Genomic DNA, 18,135 nt, shown 5'->3' on the forward strand with positions numbered 1-18,135 from the left:
CTAAGGGAGGAGTGCATTGAATGAAAAAAAAAAAAAAAAAACTTTGTCGATGGTTCGTTGTAAAAGTGCGCTCATAATATATGCGTGTTCGTAATATTGTGTGATTAATCGAGCGCGCAAGGATGCTATTAAAGTTTCTCGCCTGAGACAGGTTTTATTTATTATTAATGATACGTAGCTGCTCGGCGCGTTGCTCACTGAACGGCGCGCTTGCGAAATTCAAATGGGAAAGTAATTTTAATTACCGGCCTAGGATAATTTGTTTGACAGCACGAGTTGCCGTTGCAGCTTCGGCAATTTTAATGCGCGTGAATTGATTATTATATTTCGGCTTTTTGGACCTGCGTTTTCGCGAGTAAACGCGCGCTCGATTCGCAAATTATTTTCTCTCGATCACCAATCTGGTAAAATTTTCCATCAGGAGAAGGAGAAATAACGACACGCAACTAAAACAATACGGAACACCAAAACGTGGCGATATGTATACACACGAGGGCGATTTATTGCCAGGCCGATCGACTATTTAGCAAAGTCAAGCGCTCCTAAATATACGTAAACGAGCTCTCACGTCTAGATAGGAATCTACATGACGTACGTTTTTCCGAGGTATATACGACTGTAGAAGGCAGCAGGGTTCAGGTGTGCTAGAGAACTTTACTGCTGTGTGCTGAACGGTGAAAAAAAAAAAAAAAAAATTACACGACACTGCTTCTTTTACAGCCCTCATTTCACGGCTTATTTTTTGATGGGGTGTAGTTGTGCGCAAACCTTTTTTGTACTTTGGTACACGAAAACATCCTTTTTTCGTGGGATTCACTTGATCACTCCTTACTATTTCCGTGCCTTGCTAGTACCTGCGTGTTTTTGCTCTCCTGGTATCTTTTCGGACCAAAGTACGTGATCGATGACAGGCAGCAAGAACATGTATATATTTTGCGCAACGAAATCGCGAGAGGCGCGTATAAATGTACGCGGAGAGATCGAGTGGACACACTCTCGCGTGTACTGTATAACAGGTATATGATGTATGTATCGTATAGGTGTGAAAAGTAATTGTATACGGCAATTAAAATACTTTCAAAGCAGCATTGCATTTTTAAAAAGAATTTCCCCCCCCCACCCCTCTAGTGTCCTGATTCCGCTGCCGATAGAAGCGAAAGCTATATGTATACGTCTGCTTCTACGTTATAAATGGAAATTTGTACATTTTGCGCAAATGGTTTTCTCTTCGTCGTAAAGATACTGCAAGTACCTAGAAGTTTAATCTGAATCTAAAAGGTTTCAACCAACGAAAAAACGACTCCTCACCTCTTACCAGGACTTTATCCGAGAATTGGAATTTACGCACGATTCATGCAAATCGAGGCATAGATATATACGCATGACCGCGGGTACTCAAGTACAATTAACGCGAGTTACGTAACGACCGATTTTATATTACAAAACGCAGTCGGCGCATTTGCACCTTTTAATTGAATTTATCGCCCCGTGTACACGTGCGCGAACACCCATAGCACCGAGCTCGGCTCGTATAAGACTTCGAAGATATAAGACTATGGCTATAGCCATTCAACCAACTTGTAGGTTCTACAACAATTTTTTTTTCTTTTCGTTTTTTTAACGCATAACGAATATTTATCCAAAACTCCGTTACTTTTCACCTGAAAAGAAAAAAAAATCGCATTCCCCTTCCCTCACCTTCATACACCGGCAAAGGAATCCTTCGTGCGCGAGAACATTAACGCGTTGTCGTCGCGATTAATCACTGGCCCCGGGGAAGGGAGAACCTGCAGACCTGCTCCTTCTTCTCTCCACCTTATATATATATATATTTCCTCTCTCGAGCGCGCCTTACACAGACACTCTCCTATACAACCATACTCAATCCCACCCGGTGCCTCTTAATTAAATCCACGCTGATATGTACCTATACGTGTCTGGCCGTAGAGTTTTACCTTCCCTGCACGTTTGAAGTTATTATTTACTTCTCGCCAAATGCGCTCTCTGGTGATAATATTTTACCTGGTGGACATCAAAGCGCGCTTACTCGTGTAGTTATATATTACAACTACAGGACCGAGAGCGTTTTTCCCTCGTCACATTGACCTGCTAAATCGAGCAGCAACAACAACAATGGTTATAGTAGCAGGCACGGCTGGATTAGCCACGGGCACCGTGTACGGCGCTTTCTCTTCGCGAGGGGCCCGCAAAACGAGCCGACTGTCTAATGCTACGTGCGCTATTACCGCGCGCGACCATATACACCAAGTTGTTTTTGGGCTCAGTGCGCGCGAGTCATTATAAATGCCACAGTCGCGGCGTCTATATAGGTATATCGTACGTGTGTACGAGATTTTTGCGTAATCCGGTGCATTGCTATTGTGAAAGGCTCGACGCGGCGAGTGGTGCAAGCGCCGCTGAGGAATTTTAATTTTTTCCCCCGGACTGGCGAATTTTTTTTTTTCTATTTTTTTATTTTTTTTTACTCAGCGGGTGGACAAAGTTGGTGCTTTTACATTTGATGATTGAATGTTAATTTGTTTACTTACTTGATAGGTTTTTTTTTTTTTTTTTGTTTTTTTTTTAAGCCCGGGGAGGATGGAAAGTGAATTTTCAACTGGATTATATTGCCTTTGCTTACCTGAAACAGAAAATAATACAAACAAAACATTAGCTACTGCTTTTTTTCATCACACGACTCGCGTGCTTAATAAAAATATTAAAACTTTCATTTCTGATTCTATACAAAAATGTATGAAAACACCCATTAGTGCAGATTATTAGTTGAGCATTCGAATTTTACATGCCGAGAGCCTTGCCAATGTCACACCGCAATTTAACATTGTGGTATAGTCACACAGTTATGTTAAAACCGCTGCCTTTCACGCGTTACTAAGTACTACATGTTTCGAAACGCGATGTAAAAAAAAAGAATTACTATTCAATGTCCCCCTGCATTTGAAAACTAGACGAAAAGAGGAAAAAAAAACAAGATCGTGCATCGAGAGCCATTTCCCTTCCATTTTTTTCTTTTAGCGAGATGCCAGTGCGTGCAATATAACACGGTACCAATGAAGTATGTAGACCAAGTTTCTATCGCTTTGTGTTCCTGGGAAAGAAAAAAAAAAAAAAAAAAAAAAAAAAAAAAAAAAAAAAAAAAAGTGTACCCTGCAAAATTGAAACAGAAACAAACAGCCAGAAGAGGGAAGAAGCTGATGAACGATTTGTCTATTTCCGCGTGCATATACTCCCACGCCAGGCTCATGCCAGTCGCCTTGGGCGCAAAATCGACGCCCCAGCACTCCGTTAATACATGCCATCGGCAGTAACCGCGCGCACGCGCCGGATCAATACACCCCACGAGCTTCCCTTCTTCTCCTCTTTCTCCGCCCCTATATACGTTGTTCTCCTCCCTTTGATTTATCGCGTATGTGTGCGTTTGCCGCCTCGTTTGCGCAACAAGTCCTGTGTGCGGTGCGAACGCAGCGATGACAGTTTTTCCGATTTTTCGCTTGGCGAGTGCAATACTTGTCGGCGGAGACGGGGAGGGAACAAAAAAAAGTCGTGATTGGATTCTGCTGAAAGTCATCCGAGGTTGACGACGTTTACATGATTTTTATAAGGGTTACATACGAAGTTTGCCAAACAAAGAATTTTACAAACCCCAGATCGGCAGGCAGCAGGAGCTAATTGTCCCGCATCAGGCAAAAAAAAAATAAATAGAAAAGATTACCAGCGCTGTATACGCGCACGCGTGCGTGAAAAAGTGTTTCAAATGTAACGAGTGTTATGAGGCAAGTTGCGCAAAAGGCATTCCTCGATTTTCTCGCTAATTCGTTGTACTTGCTTAATGTGTCACTCAAGGAATGACAAAAAGAATTTATCATTATACACACGGGATGAAAGTGCTGTTTGTCGATAAAAAAAAAAAAAAAGAATGTGCTCAGATTTGTTTGTAATTAATTTTTTTTTTTTTTTTTCGTGATTTATTATGAATTCATCGTGTTGTAATTGGATTTCGCTCGTTTTGATGAGCCATCATTTTTCATTCAAACGAAATTTCTAGCACTGAATTTCGTACAGTTACGACTCGATCGAGCTATCGCTGGAGTACGCAAGTACGTAATAACGAAACGCAAAAGAACACTTCACCCAATTCAGAGCTCAGTTTCCAAACGTCTCGTCTCGAAGTGGAATGGACGATCTATATTTATTTTACGGTATTCTACGTAACGCGTACACCTATGGCGTTCTAATTGCGACTTGGAAGTTACACGTGGCTATGGGAGCTGAGATGACAGTAATAAACGCAGAAATAACGGGGATGTGCTTCTTTCGATTATTTTTGTTTCTAAACCAATGTAAGATTTGCTTGTTTAATTGCAGTTTTCGGTGTAAAAACGCGCGAAATGGGTAATAAAAGAAAATGAGGAGCAGATGAACAGATTTTTCTTGATTTTTTCCTCTCAAAGAAGGCATTTACAGTTTTAGTGAATAAGTACGTGAGTCGATTTTGAGTTGAATTTTTAAAAGTGAACCATCGATTTTTTAAGCAAATGACACTTTATTTTTATCCTGCTCATTACATTCTGATTTTCCGAAAGCTCTTGAAAATTTGGTAAAACTACCATTTTGATATCATCGGCTCCTTGTATTTTTACCTCGCCAAGAAATGTAGCCTTTTACGTTCAATTGAGAATAAGTTTTCCAATTTTTCGCAACATGAGTATAGAGCAAACGATCTACCTTTCGAGTATTGTCAGAGCTTCCTTGGCTTGTACATAAACGGCCAAGTTCAATCGGCAAACACAAGCTAATTAGATTATCATAAAACCAGAAATGAAAATTTAACCTCAGACGAATCGAACAAATTGAATTTTTATCGATTCAATTAAACGCGTTGCTTCGACTTTAATTTTATCGCTGAAGTGGGACTCCCGATGATGAATCGAAAGTAAGTTTATAATCGCATTTTAAATGAGTATTGACTTAATTCCTAATGCGTAATATGGCATTGAAAAAAAGTCTCTGATAAAAACGTTTTCAACAGATAAATCGGAATACGCTAATTTATTCGTGTAAGTAATTTGTAGTCTGCGACGCTACTGTTTCGATAGTACGAAAATTTTAGCTTTTAAAAACAATTCAACTGTACAAAAACAAACACTATGACGCGACAATTTTCGTTATTCATCCAATCTATTGTCATTGTAAAAATGGTTAAATTAAAAAAAAAAAAAAAAAAAAACTAATTCATTAGTAGAAGTAACGACATACACGTCCAACTAAAAAGTTTGATATTTATACTACAGTAACTTTTTCAAACCGCGACACATTTGCATAAATTTATCGGACGATGGGCTTCTCTTCTCCGAACCCCATTACGTATACCAGTCAAAAAAAAAAAAAAAAAAAAAGGAAAAAAAAAAACCGTTTCCCGTCCAGACACACGTGAATTCCAAAACTCCAAACAGAGAGGAAAAAGAGCAAAGAAAAAACAAATGTATAAAAATCGAAGAAGCAGCAAGCAATAACCGAACACGTCCAAGCGGCTCGCAATCATCAATCGCTGGCTTGGAAAATTAGAAGCGAAAGGAAGAGAGAAGGAGAGACGCTCACCTGCTGTGTGCAGGTACCTATATGTACACGATAGATAGACATGCACGAAACGAAGGAACGAATCGCCGAGGAGCTATAGGTAGAGAGAACGAGAGGCATTACGAGCGCGCAAGGTTTTCCCATGCGCCTTTTAAACTCATCGCTAGCACGCCATACATACATACAGCCACATGTACGCTGGTACACATATAGATGTATATATAAGCAGGTACGTGCATTTTGCAATCCGAATTAGAAAGGATGTGAATTGCCTCCTCTCCTATATACATTATGTACATAGCCATACATACATACTCCGTCTGTATATACCATCGCTATATACATGTTATATACTGCACTTGGGCTCCCCGATGCATCTGGTTATTTAACCGCTTTGCCGCTAGCTCTCTCTCACTTGTATCCATTACACCTTCGTCCGTTCGTGTGTGTAGTTTATATTTCGTTATTGATGTCACTCCGTAGCTGCTGCTGCTGTTCTCGTGATACGCGAGATAAATGATGACTCTTTTATTTTTCATTCTTTCTTTTTCCTCTCTCGGTTCGTGCGATTTCCTTTTACATATACGAGATAAACAAGGCCGTGTTTATTAGCTCGCGTTGGGTAAGTACGCCGAGATATAAGTTTTGCACTTGCAAAGGCGAACTAGGATCAAGGACTGCTGTTGAATTGGAGCTAATTGTGTGTTTTTTCTTTTTTTTTTTTTTTTTTATGGGTGATTTCTCGAAACGAAACCGGAGTTTGGTACAACCAACTGTTCAGATCGACGATTGGAAGTATCTACTACTTGATTCAAAATCAACATTATACAATCGTGTTGAATAATTAATGCTGATATGCTTTGTGATACCGAACATCATAATTTTTTCGGCTTATACGAAAATGGAAATAAAATAATGGATTACGATGTCAATGATCAGCAGAAAGAAAAATTGTCAGAGTAAATAAATCACGAGCACAAAAGGTCAAGCGAAAAAAAAAATAAAATGAAGCTGAAACAAAGCACCTGTAGCGAGTATCGTATAATGATGCAAATCAACGAGCGCGGCAGAATTATACATCGCAAAGAAAAAAAATATAACCAGTGCTCAATGTCAATACGCATCGCGATTCCGACGATAAAATATAAAAAAAAAAAATATATCCCTCGACCTTCCGAGCGTAATATATATATATATATATATATATATATATATTGCAACGTGTGCTGCAAAAATTCGCGCTTGCAGGTATATTAAAGGATAAAAAAAAAGACAAGAGGCAGGAAGGAGAGCTGTACGACGCGCTTACGCAAGTGTATATGCGTCCGACACACGCAGCAAGTATAAATATAGGTATATGTACGTAAGAACAACAGTGCGCAAGAATCACGTATATTGCTGCCACTGGCTCGTAACGGTAATATGTAACGAGAGAGCGTGCACTCACATGTGTATATTTTTCCTCCCTCCATTCACGAATAATTTCACTTTCACGGCCAGGGCCAAATGCACGAGCTTCTTGCACAAGTACACGTATTATTATTATATATATGAAGTGGGCCAACTTTTGAGATGTTCTCGCGATCAAAGACCTCGTCTGGGTATGTTTGCCGATGGTATAAGTATACTAAAGTCGTACGTAATAAATGTATATACACTCGTAAATCGAGTACGAGAAGGACGTGCCTCCGTAATACGTACACGCGCTCTTGACGATATTGCGTGCCTTCGAGTGTGCATTGTGGCGATTATACTTGCAAAATCTCACTCGGAAGAGGTTTTTTTTTTGTTTACTCAAACTCCGGAGGAAGTGCTTATTACTGCAAACGCGAGCGCTCGATCGAAGAACTAAGCCACATTAGTTTCACAACCACCGCATTGCTCGTTTGTCGAGAAAGGAAAAAAAAAAAACAATGTGATTGTCGATTTGCAAAACAATTTTCAAGGAAGCTTAAATTGCAGACTTGGCGAGTGTTTGTAAAACTCGGGATGGAAAAGAAACAACCGCGCAATTGCCGTGGAACCGGCGAAGGAAAATGAGAAGAAAGATAGGGTATGCATGCGTAATCGGACGGAACGCGAAGCTAAACCCGTTCGGTCGGTGTTAACGAGGTTACTTGCCTTTATTACACAGATCAATGGGTCCCGTATCCGCAGTTATCGGCATGGATGCGCACTCGCGCGTAAAATAAGAGAATGGATGAAACTGACGAAACAAGTTTTGATGAAACGAAAAACAGCTTCGAGTGTGTATATGTTATGCAAAAAGCAATAAGCATCATTGCAGTGCTGGAACAGTTTGCGATTTATTTTTCTCTTAGTGTATATTTTTGTCCATAAGTGCCCGTAACAAAGCAAGTACTTATGTATAATACGAGTATCTATAATAGATGTAACTTTTCATAAAAAAATAAGTTGAAAAAAAGTGACGCCCATGCTACGTGCAAAGATCTTAAAGATTATATTTCATTTATTTCACATTTGTACGCCTGACAGTCCTTTTACACTTCAAGCATGCGCCCAACCCGATATATCATATTGATCGAGACTTGAACGCTAATATGTAAGAGGCTTGTGTCTCTCTACCAACCAACTAACATTGACGGGTGACCTCGGGTGACCAATAAAGAGTATACTTTCGAAACCAAAAAGACCATTCGTAGCAAAATGTATTGAAATCAACGTGATCCGTCAAAAGCGAGAGAATTTCATCGAGGAGGAAAATACTCGGCACGATTACATTTAAAGGGGGTCTGTAGCGCAGTAATCCATGTCTGCCGCAACAATGAGCACCCGATTATAATAGAAGAAGGGAAAAAGAGCTGAAAGAAAGGACGAGCATAGAAATGAATGAAAAAAAAAAAAAAAAGTAGCAGGAGGGGGGTGATTTCATCCCTTCGCGTACTCTAGCTCTGTGCAGTATAGCATGCATGATGATCAGCACAATCGTCCTCTATATACATACACGTACATGCCTGCTCGAAAAGAGAGTGACAAGAGCGAAAGGGAAATAAAAGAAGTGTGCGGTTTCGGAGTAGCAGCTTATCGCCCTTGTATATACCGAAGCACGAGATAACGATGGTAGAGGAGCCATTCACACGTGTATGGATGTACGTGTGTGTGTGTACATACGACAGTCGCTGCGGCTCGGCTGCGGCTGCTCATTAATCTCGAGATGCACAATACGAGATATACGCGTTCGGAGCCCCGAGGGACTCTTTCTCGTATATACTCTCTCGGATCTGAAACGAAATTTTTCATTCATTCTTTCATTCGTTCGAGCATCTGCATATTTGCTTTTTAAACTATGGTCTTATCTGTTCGATTTAAACAGTACAAGAGACGCCAGGCTGGAGGAGGGACGTTTGATTGAATCAAACTTTCATGTGGACGAAAAAAGTTGCTGGAAGGTGGATTGAAGAATTTTTTGGCCGGGGGGTGCGTAATGTACCTCGTGAAGATCCTTGAGCAGTGGTGAGAGAAAAGAAAGTTTTCCTCCCTCGTAAGGGAGAAACTTTGGGAGTTCCTTTTCACTTCCTCTAATCCGAGAAAAACAGAGGGGTGCCCGTGTCGTTATCGACATTTGCGGATTTCGTCGATAAGCTCTCTTTGCCCACATCCAGTGGTGCAGAAAAAGATGCGCGCGCCCACACCCACACGAAAAACAAGAGAACAAGAGAAAGACAGGAAGACGTGCGAAGAGTCATCGCGTGCGATGTTGGCTGTAGCTTTACGTCATCCTGTACACGCTGACCAGCTTACCGTACATGTGTGTCTGTCTGCGTAAAGCCTCGTACGTAAGAGCAATCGTTTCCTCTTTTTTTTCCCTACTATCGCGCCCGAAGTGTTCCTAAACCGTGTCTGCGGAAGAGGGTTATTTTTAGAGCTTATGGATGGCCGTTCGTCGAGCCTTGAACTCTTGATTTTTCAAACTAATGACTCGAGGCTTCCAAACACGCTCGTTCGAGTATCCAATAGCGCGTCAAGTGTATTTTCGTTTATAGAGATTATCGGGGTTTTTTTTTTTTTTTTTTTTTTTTTCCATGGCACGTCAAATTATTCTACATTACTCGACTATCACTTATTGGGTTTAGAAAACGAGGAAAACTGTCCAATACTTTTTTTTTGTTAAATAATCGTAAAATACTATCTTGCTATGAATTCCTACCAAATGTTCAATTTTTGTTTTTGTTTAATCAACCATAACTAAGGAATTTGTAGATAAATTTATCGAATATTTCTTTCTAATTGAAAACTCAAACAAAATTCCTTATTCTTCAAGCATGTGCTCGTGAGGGTCAAATTTGGTTTGCACTGGTCACATGTAGGTGTGTCCATGAATGCACGTCTCATTTATTATAGGTACGAGTGGCCGGAAAAAAGAGATAGCCTATAGACCCATAGAATTGGGATTTCCAAAAGCTAGCCCCGAGAGAAAGAGATGGAAAAAATGTTTTGGTCCTTACCTTTGTGCCTGCAGTATCGCGTGTAAGATTCCTTTACATAACCCATTGATTTTTTTTTTTTTTTTTTCTAACAAACTTCCCTTGTGTCAAAGATCGCTAATTGACCGGCAATGCAAACATTTCCGGAAAATCTCTCATTCCCACAAAACCTTCCTTTCTCCTACTGAAAAAAAAAAAAAAAAGGGAAAAAAATGGCACTCGCCCGAAGCGAGCAAACACTCGAGAACATCCGATTGGCTGCCGGGCGATTAGCGTCGCGCGGCAAAAAGCACAAGCGATCGATCCGTAGCACCGCGAAAAATCCGCAAAAAGAGCAAGTGCTGCGTCCCGTTAGTTTCCCACGCTCTGGAAATGTACGCTACGGCTATTGCCACGTATTCGACTATCTCGGCTTGGCTTGTAGCGCGAGTCGAGGCACAAAAAAAATGAATGGGAATTAAAAGAAGAAAAAAAAGGATTACAGCTAGAGATTATCCGGGATAGAGTTCGACGTGGTAAAAGTAAAAGCTCGCTTCCGCTTTAAATGCGACGTTTGTGTGGAAAAAATATATAGTCGTACAGTTCAAATTTAGAGTTTGCATTCGGCGCATGGGTGGTTCAGCGTTAAAGGTTTAGGTGAAAAAAAAACAAAACAAAAAAAAAACAATAAACAAATCTCGAAAAAAAAAAAAGAGGAGAATAAAGCTAATTGAAACGGTGTACGATTGTATCGGAGCTTTAATCTGTGCACAAATACATCGGCAGCAGCAACGAGACATAAGTTTAGAAATTGTATCAGACTCGTGATTAGCTCTCGCCTTCATCACTCGTAACCGTACATAAACTTTTTCACCTTGTCTTCTTTTTTTGCTGTTGTCGATTGACTGATTTTATAGAGAAAGATAATACGAGTGTCCGAGTTAGCTTCAATAAGTTATGATTTCAGGTTGCAGAATTGTTTTGCAAAAATAAACCACTTGGAGAAGAGGCAAGAGTAGTAATCTCTCAACTTGAAAGAACCGTTTTTCTAATGAAAATACTTTTGTCAAACAGAGAATTTTCTTGCTATGCCCGAGGATACTGGGAGAAAAGTCTTTGCGCCAAGCTGCACAATGAAAGTAAAATAAAAAAGAAAAGGGATGACAAGCGAAGAGTCATGAGATCCAAGTATACACGAGAGGGAAAATTAAAAATGCGATTTTCAACACGGCGATTGTCATGTACGTCCGACATAATTTATCACCCCAGTCCATCGAGTAAAATTATCATCCCGTTTCAAGGCACAACGCCCAACGTGACATTTAGAGAGTATTAAATTGCACGCATCAAAAGACACATCGTAAATCACGACATCCGCAACTATTCATTTCTCAAAACATGAAAAAAAAAAAAAAAAAAGGTTTGACTACCTACATCTCGTGAATTCATCACGCGAGACAAAGGACGCGCGAGTAAATCACCGGGATGAGAGAACAAAACAAAACAAAACTCAATTCGCAACAATACAGCAGCGTCGTCATTATCGCTTGGCTCCTGCACTTCTTGGCCGCGGCACTGCACGTAAAACAACGAAAGGAATAACACAACGTTCCGTAAAAAGCTCTATTCCCTCTGGCTACTAATTATTTTTACCAGCTCACCCTCCACCAAAACAACAACAACAAGCTTCTCTTAAAAATTCACCATTCCCGTGCCATGTTTACAATTTGAGAACAATCGAACGCTAGCAATTAGCCGCATGCACCGACACTGCAACTTTTATCACAGCTACATGAAAAATTATCATTTTTTTTATTCTTCCTTATCAAGCTAAATATTAGAAAAGTAAAAAAACAACAATATCCCAAGCCAACAGAGATTCTCCAAAAACACGTACTCAATCTGCTCACGCGAGAGAGCCAGTTGGTAGTTTTTCCACCCTCGCTCGGAAAAAAGGAAGTAAAGAAAAAAAAAGATCCGCGAGGGTGGAGAAAAATCACTTTGGGGAAAAAAAAGAGAGAGAGAGAGAGAGAGAGAGAGAGGGTAGGTGGTGGCAGGCGAGAGACACAGAGAGCAAGCGGCGTTTTCCCATACCTGTCGGAGCTCTCGGAGCTGTCGTATTGATCGGCGCAGCGCTTCTTGGCGCAGGGCCCCAGGTTGCCGCCGGCGCCACCGCCACCTCCGTCCTCGCTCACGGCACTCCTCCCCTGCGTTGGCTGTTGCTGTTGTTTTTGTTGTTGTTGGTCCTTGATCTGCTGCTGGTTGGCCTTCTTTGCCTCAGCCGTGGTCTTCCTCGTCGTCTTTCGCTGCTGCTGCGACTTATTGTTGTCCTGCAGCACCGCCGCCACATCATCAATAACAAAAACAACATCATCATCATCATCGTGGTTATCGTGCAACACCACCTTGTCACTAATCACCTTACTCGCACCCACCTTATCCTTGTTGTTGTTGCTGCTGCTGGCAGCATCCGATTTCTTCCCAGAATCCTTTTTCGGTGCATTTCCCGGATTGGCAGTGGTATTAGCGCTACTGTTGTTATTCGCCAGTTTGAGCTTCTTCCGGTTGTTTTCGATAATAGCGATTTCACTGCGCTCGACCAGCACCACCGCACTCGCGATCTTCAGCTGTTGATTGGCCGCCGCTATGGACTCGGTGAGCAGATCAGCGGGCTCGAGGATGAGGTTGTTGTATCTCGTGCCGCGTCTCTCGGAGCTACCGGCAGAGCTACGTCGGTAGCTTGTTGTCGGCTGCTCCTCACTCAAAACAGTGGACGATTGTGACCTTTTACCACCACCACCAACACCAGCACCACCACCGACACCGACACCAGCACTACCAGCACTGTTACTAGCACCACTACTATTACTTGCACTGCCGATCACTGACGACGACGAGGAGGAAGAAGAATCGGCAGTGACATTGCGTTTGTTGCGCTCGCGGGGCACCCGGGCCACCGCTGCGGGGCTACCATCAACGAGTTCCATCAACGCGGCAGTCGCGGCCGCGGACGACGACGACGACATATCTTCAGCGGACGGCCCGTCTGCCATCTTGCGAACGAACGCACTGAGCTCTCTGGCCGAGCCGCGGTTCTGGCGAGCTTCTCTCTCTCTCTCTCTCTTCGGATTATATATTGTTGGCTTCCCCTCTCTTGCTGATCGCCCGCCTGCGCCGCCCCCACTTAAACTGCTGCACCGTCTCTCTCTCTCTCTCTCACAACCGCGGCGGCGTTGCATACGTGTGCGCGCGACTCTCCTAAGTATATGGTTGTCATGTGTCCGACGTGTCCGTCTCTCTTTCGCCCTCGCGACAGAGCGCTCAGCGCACCGATATATGTGTGTCCACTCCACTGCCCAACTCCGTATGTGTATGCGTACTGTTCACATAATATGCACATTGCACCGTATCCGTGTCGGTGTTGGTTTCGCGGTTGTAAGAGAGACGGTCGTGCACCCCCTCCCTCTCTTTTCTGTTCAGAGGCGTGACTCGGAGGAAGAGCTAAAGGATGCGCTCCTTCTTTCGCTGCATCAGCTCGCTTAGGTGCACACATGTAAGTACAAGGACTCCTTGCGACGAGTTAGACCGAGTCGAGAGCACTTCGCTCGTCTGTGGCTAACTTGGCTGTAACTACTTGCTCGTTTGCCACGGCTGAATTGGCCTTTTAATTATGCAGTCGTCGATCGGGAAAGATGCTCGGACCGATGCGCTTGGGATCCTATGGACTGTTTGTTTTTTTTTTTTTTTTTTATTTCCGAAGTAGACGCCGATTTTCATAGTTGATCATGTCAATTTAAAAGTCAACGTGTCCATCATTGACACCAGGTAATAAAAAAAATGCAAATCCGTAACATTACCCAGCCGATAAGTAGTAATGGTTGTATTTGATCAGACATTGTCATCGTCACCCGCAAACAAAAATGATCATCGTACAAATTAATAGAATGACAAGTGGTACACAATGCATGGATACATTGATTAGTAGGTGTTGTTTAATTTTAAGTCAAAACGATTTGTATTTTGCTCTACTTCGCATCCCTCAAAACTATTAATCGGAAAATCAATTAAGAAGCAATTACCGCGTATCTTTGGTACACGAGAGACAGACACGGTCTCGGAGTCTTTCCAGTTCATATTTTCATTACATGTATACACACGTGTCCACTTTTTTATAACACACACACAAAACAGCGGACCTCTGCATGTGTGGGTGTCCACAGTGTACATGTATACATATGAAGAGCCGATTTCAGGCAACCCCACTATCCCACCAATCCCACCATAGTACGCTCGATCGGGCGCGCATGCGTCCGACCGTACCACTACTATCGCTACTTCTACTACTACTTACCCATTCGCGAGGAGAAAGATACTTCTCGGTACATGCATGTATCCGCCCGTAGTCTCTCCCTACGTAGGCATGGCTCGTTCTCCGTTCCTCCAACTGTGGCCATCACCGTTTGTTTCTCTCTACATAAATGTATACATTATACGTATATTCTTCATTGCTTCTTCTACTTTACGCTCCTTTTCCATCTCATACATAATATATATACAAGCGAGGCAATGTGCTCTTGGAGAGTTTGTCTCACTCGCTTCTACAACTCCGATATGTTTATTTACACGCGTGTGTCCACCGCATCCTCCCCCTGTTCCACACTGTGCGTGCATAATGTCTTTTCTTTTTCTGTGCCTTCACAAGCTTTTCTTCTTTTTGATTTTTTTTTTTTTTTTTTCCCCAACGCGACACACCTCCTCGGCCTCTTCTTTGCCTCCACGGGGTCCCCCGTCCACTCTCACCTACTACTTTCCCTCCATCTCGAACTTTAGCTCTAGGTGTACTTTATGACGTACGGACCGCGGGGCGCCCTTTGCCTCTCTGGGCCACATTTTCCGGGACCTCCTCGGAGGCTGCCACGGTAATTGACGTCTTTTGTAACTACTGCACCTAGAGGCGTTGCGCGAAATAGTGCCTTTCGCTTGTACCTTTATTATATACATTACATCAACATATCTTTGGGAGAAAATACAGAAAACAGAATAAAATACTTATGTAAATGCGATGCGCATAAAGTGGATTCTGTTTTGATTGGATCGAGCAGAGATTTTTTTACCCCCCCCCCCCCCCCCCCCAATGATAGGGGACATTATAAGTGTTGGCCTTAGACATTGGACGCATTTTTTTGCCTATGACAGCTAATTGTGAAGAAATAAACGATGGATTTTCAATAAAAGTGAATGATTAATAATGATTGAACACCAACAGTAAACAAATTTGTGCTGCAATTACTGGGTCATTTATAGGCATGATGTTAGGTTGAGACGTGACAAACAGCTGATGTCTCAATTGAAGTTTGAGCAAATATGGGACACAAGTGAGCAACGTTGCCGAGTCACACTACATTCCTTAAACCAAAGGGTGAAACTTTACTGTAAAAAAAAAGGGTAACTTTCAAAATTTAAGTAACCTTACCATCTTGTTTTTTTTTTTTTAAGCGATACTGCCACTCGTTAAAAGTAAATGTTTACTCTATACAATTAAGTGTAGCTCTTTAGACACGGCTCGTTGCGACGGAGTAATTGAAGTTCACCTGGATTTAAATAAAAGTTAACGACATTGTTACAAAACATTTCAATCATGACTGTACGATAATGAGCTAAAATTTCAAAAAGTACCATTATCAATATTTTACGGCGCTTACGATGAAAAAAAAAAAAAAAAAAAGAAAAAGAAAAGTGATTAGCCTCGAAAGTCCTGAAACGAATTAAACGTTAAAATGTGCGTAAAGACAATCATTTAAAACGCTGCACGCGCCCACGCTCTGCTTAGGCCATGCATGCACGGTCCTATATGTGTATTATATATATATACGACACACCATAAGGCGCGCGCTCCCTCTCCTCCTCTCTAATCAAACTGCATTCTACCCCCACCCATTTTCTCCTCTCCTTTCCGCGCAGTGGGCTCCATCTCTTTCTCCCCTGCAACTATCTCTCCTTATTGCCCCGCGTGTTGTCCGGCTCTCGCTCTACTCCTCTTTTTCTTACATATTATACTCTTTTGGCACACATGCAGCGCATGCACGATATTTAGAAACATTGTGTGATAGTGTACGGGTGTGCGAGCGTGTTTTCATGCGCGTATAATATGGTATAGGTTGGTATATGTATACACAAAATACACGTGCACACGAGTCTGTGAACGCTCGAACGAGCCCGCGGTCTCTCACCCCAATCCCAATGTATACAATGCATACTATACATATCAGTATAGTCGAGTCGAGGGAGTGCACGAACCTCGGCTCGGTTAGTTTACACTGCACACGTATATGCGATGTATACAAAAGTAGATACATGCATATATGTATATGATTCGATGATGCAAGGAGGAGAAAAGTGGAGAGGGGGGTGGTGCACTCGGCAACGTTCGACTGTGCTCGGAGCGGTCTGGTGAGTGTGAGTTTGTTTTCCTTTTTTTATCATAATCCGCTCGCCTGCGACGGTGATACCGAGCCGAGGTTAGTGGATTCTTCGGTGGATTTGAATTTTCCCGCTTGTTTTATCGAACGAGAGAAGCGTAAAAATCGCTGATTTACGCTAATTGATCAAGATTTTTTATTTGTAAGGATTTATCAGGGCTGTAAGATGATTTTTACCCAAAATTGGAAGTTTTTAGCAAGATCACTTCAATGACGGTTTTCAATTTATTTTTAAGCTCTAATTGTATCAGAAGGTACGGGGAATAAAAAATGATTGTAAGAAATAAGGTAAAAGCACCAGTACGTGAACACTTTTTCCAGAAAGTCTTTGTTTTCTCATTTTTATTGAATTTCTGATTTGCATAACAACAAAACAGTCATTGCGCCAGTAAGTTTATATTTTTTCCTTTAAAAAAAAAACAAAAAAGTTTTTCTAGGTCATGTGTACAATTAATAAATTAATTTTAAAGTTTTTTTACCAATGACCCAGTAGATGAACAGCGTGTTCAGGTATTGGTACCGATACGTATTTTTGACCGAGTACTTGAACATCCCATGTTAATTAAATGGGAGAGAGGTTATGTTAGCTGTCTTCTACTGATTTCTATTTTTATTATGTATTGCAAATAACCAAATCGAAAAATTTCTTTCTAATTTCGTTGGTGACATATTATGAAAACTATAACGACTGGCTTGACATACTATTATTATTGATTAACAGTGATTTCAATCATTTTTATGTGTTCGAGTACTGGGTATAGGTAAAACATAATGGTACCAGTACCTGAACAGTCTCACAAGCCACCTCAAACAAGTTGCACAAATAAATAATTTTTTTCTCGTTGAGTATAAAGACTTACTGAAATATAAATTTTGTTTTATCTAAAGAACGATCAAAGGATATAAGAAACATTTTTTTTTTTATCCACTTAAATTGAAAATAGTTTATTCAAGCTGTTCAATCTACTGGTGCAATTTTAAGAAGTGTTCACGTACTGGTGCTTTTACCTTATATTTTATAACATAAATTCACGAACATTTTGTGCCTTTTGTGGTGGTGTTATGGCGATCGGTGATGCCATGATAAGAGAGAAAAGGTTGTTTTGATGTTTCGTCTCGGGAGCACGTCAGGACTCATCAGTAAGGCTGATGACGTGCTCCCTGCCTTAGACACCTATATCGGTGGGGATACCCTAACTCAACCTTAAACGCCCTTATATATTAACCAACATGAAATCCGGGCACTTGCGAGAAGGTCGTGTGACGTGGTTAGACGCCTAGCGGATGGTTGGAGAAGGACGGAGAGCCGAAGTGTACGTACATGTGTGTGAGAGGGTCCCCACAGTGTGGCACATGTTACGCCATCTCTTGGCCGGACCAAATACTTACCTATACTACTTAAAATATTGGGGCAACTAGTATCACTCGCACGGTACATCGTGGAATCGATTCATTCGCATTGATTTTCAATATCACAGAGTTTGGGTAATGAAACAAAGTACCAATGTTTTTTTTTTTTTTTTTTTTTTTTTTACCAACAAAAGACGTGGACGGTGTCGATCACAATTTACAAAACACACATTACCTCCGGTTTGGTAACGTTTTATAAAAAGATCTATATTAAACGACTAATA

The 18,135-nt window shown here is 41.5% G+C and overlaps 1 protein-coding gene across 1 annotated transcript in view; it reads right to left on the reverse strand.

Annotated features, from left to right (window-relative positions):
- Positions 1-13,075, reverse strand: part of jing (AE binding protein 2 jing) — a 123,530-nt gene extending 110,455 nt beyond the window's left edge. Inside the window, exons 1-2 of the mRNA XM_089588860.1 lie at positions 12,458-13,075; positions 12,117-12,352 (exon numbers count right to left, since the gene is read on the reverse strand). Of these exons, the coding sequence (XP_089444986.1) occupies positions 12,117-12,352; positions 12,458-13,075 (854 nt within the window). The remainder of the gene's footprint in view (positions 1-12,116; positions 12,353-12,457) is intronic.
- Positions 13,076-18,135: the final 5,060 nt, after the last annotated feature.

This window comes from Copidosoma floridanum, unplaced genomic scaffold (assembly GCF_036245765.1).
Source record: "Copidosoma floridanum isolate Cflo_tuat_1 unplaced genomic scaffold, Cflo_Japanese_pri ptg000007l, whole genome shotgun sequence".
NCBI lineage: Eukaryota > Metazoa > Arthropoda > Insecta > Hymenoptera > Encyrtidae > Copidosoma > Copidosoma floridanum.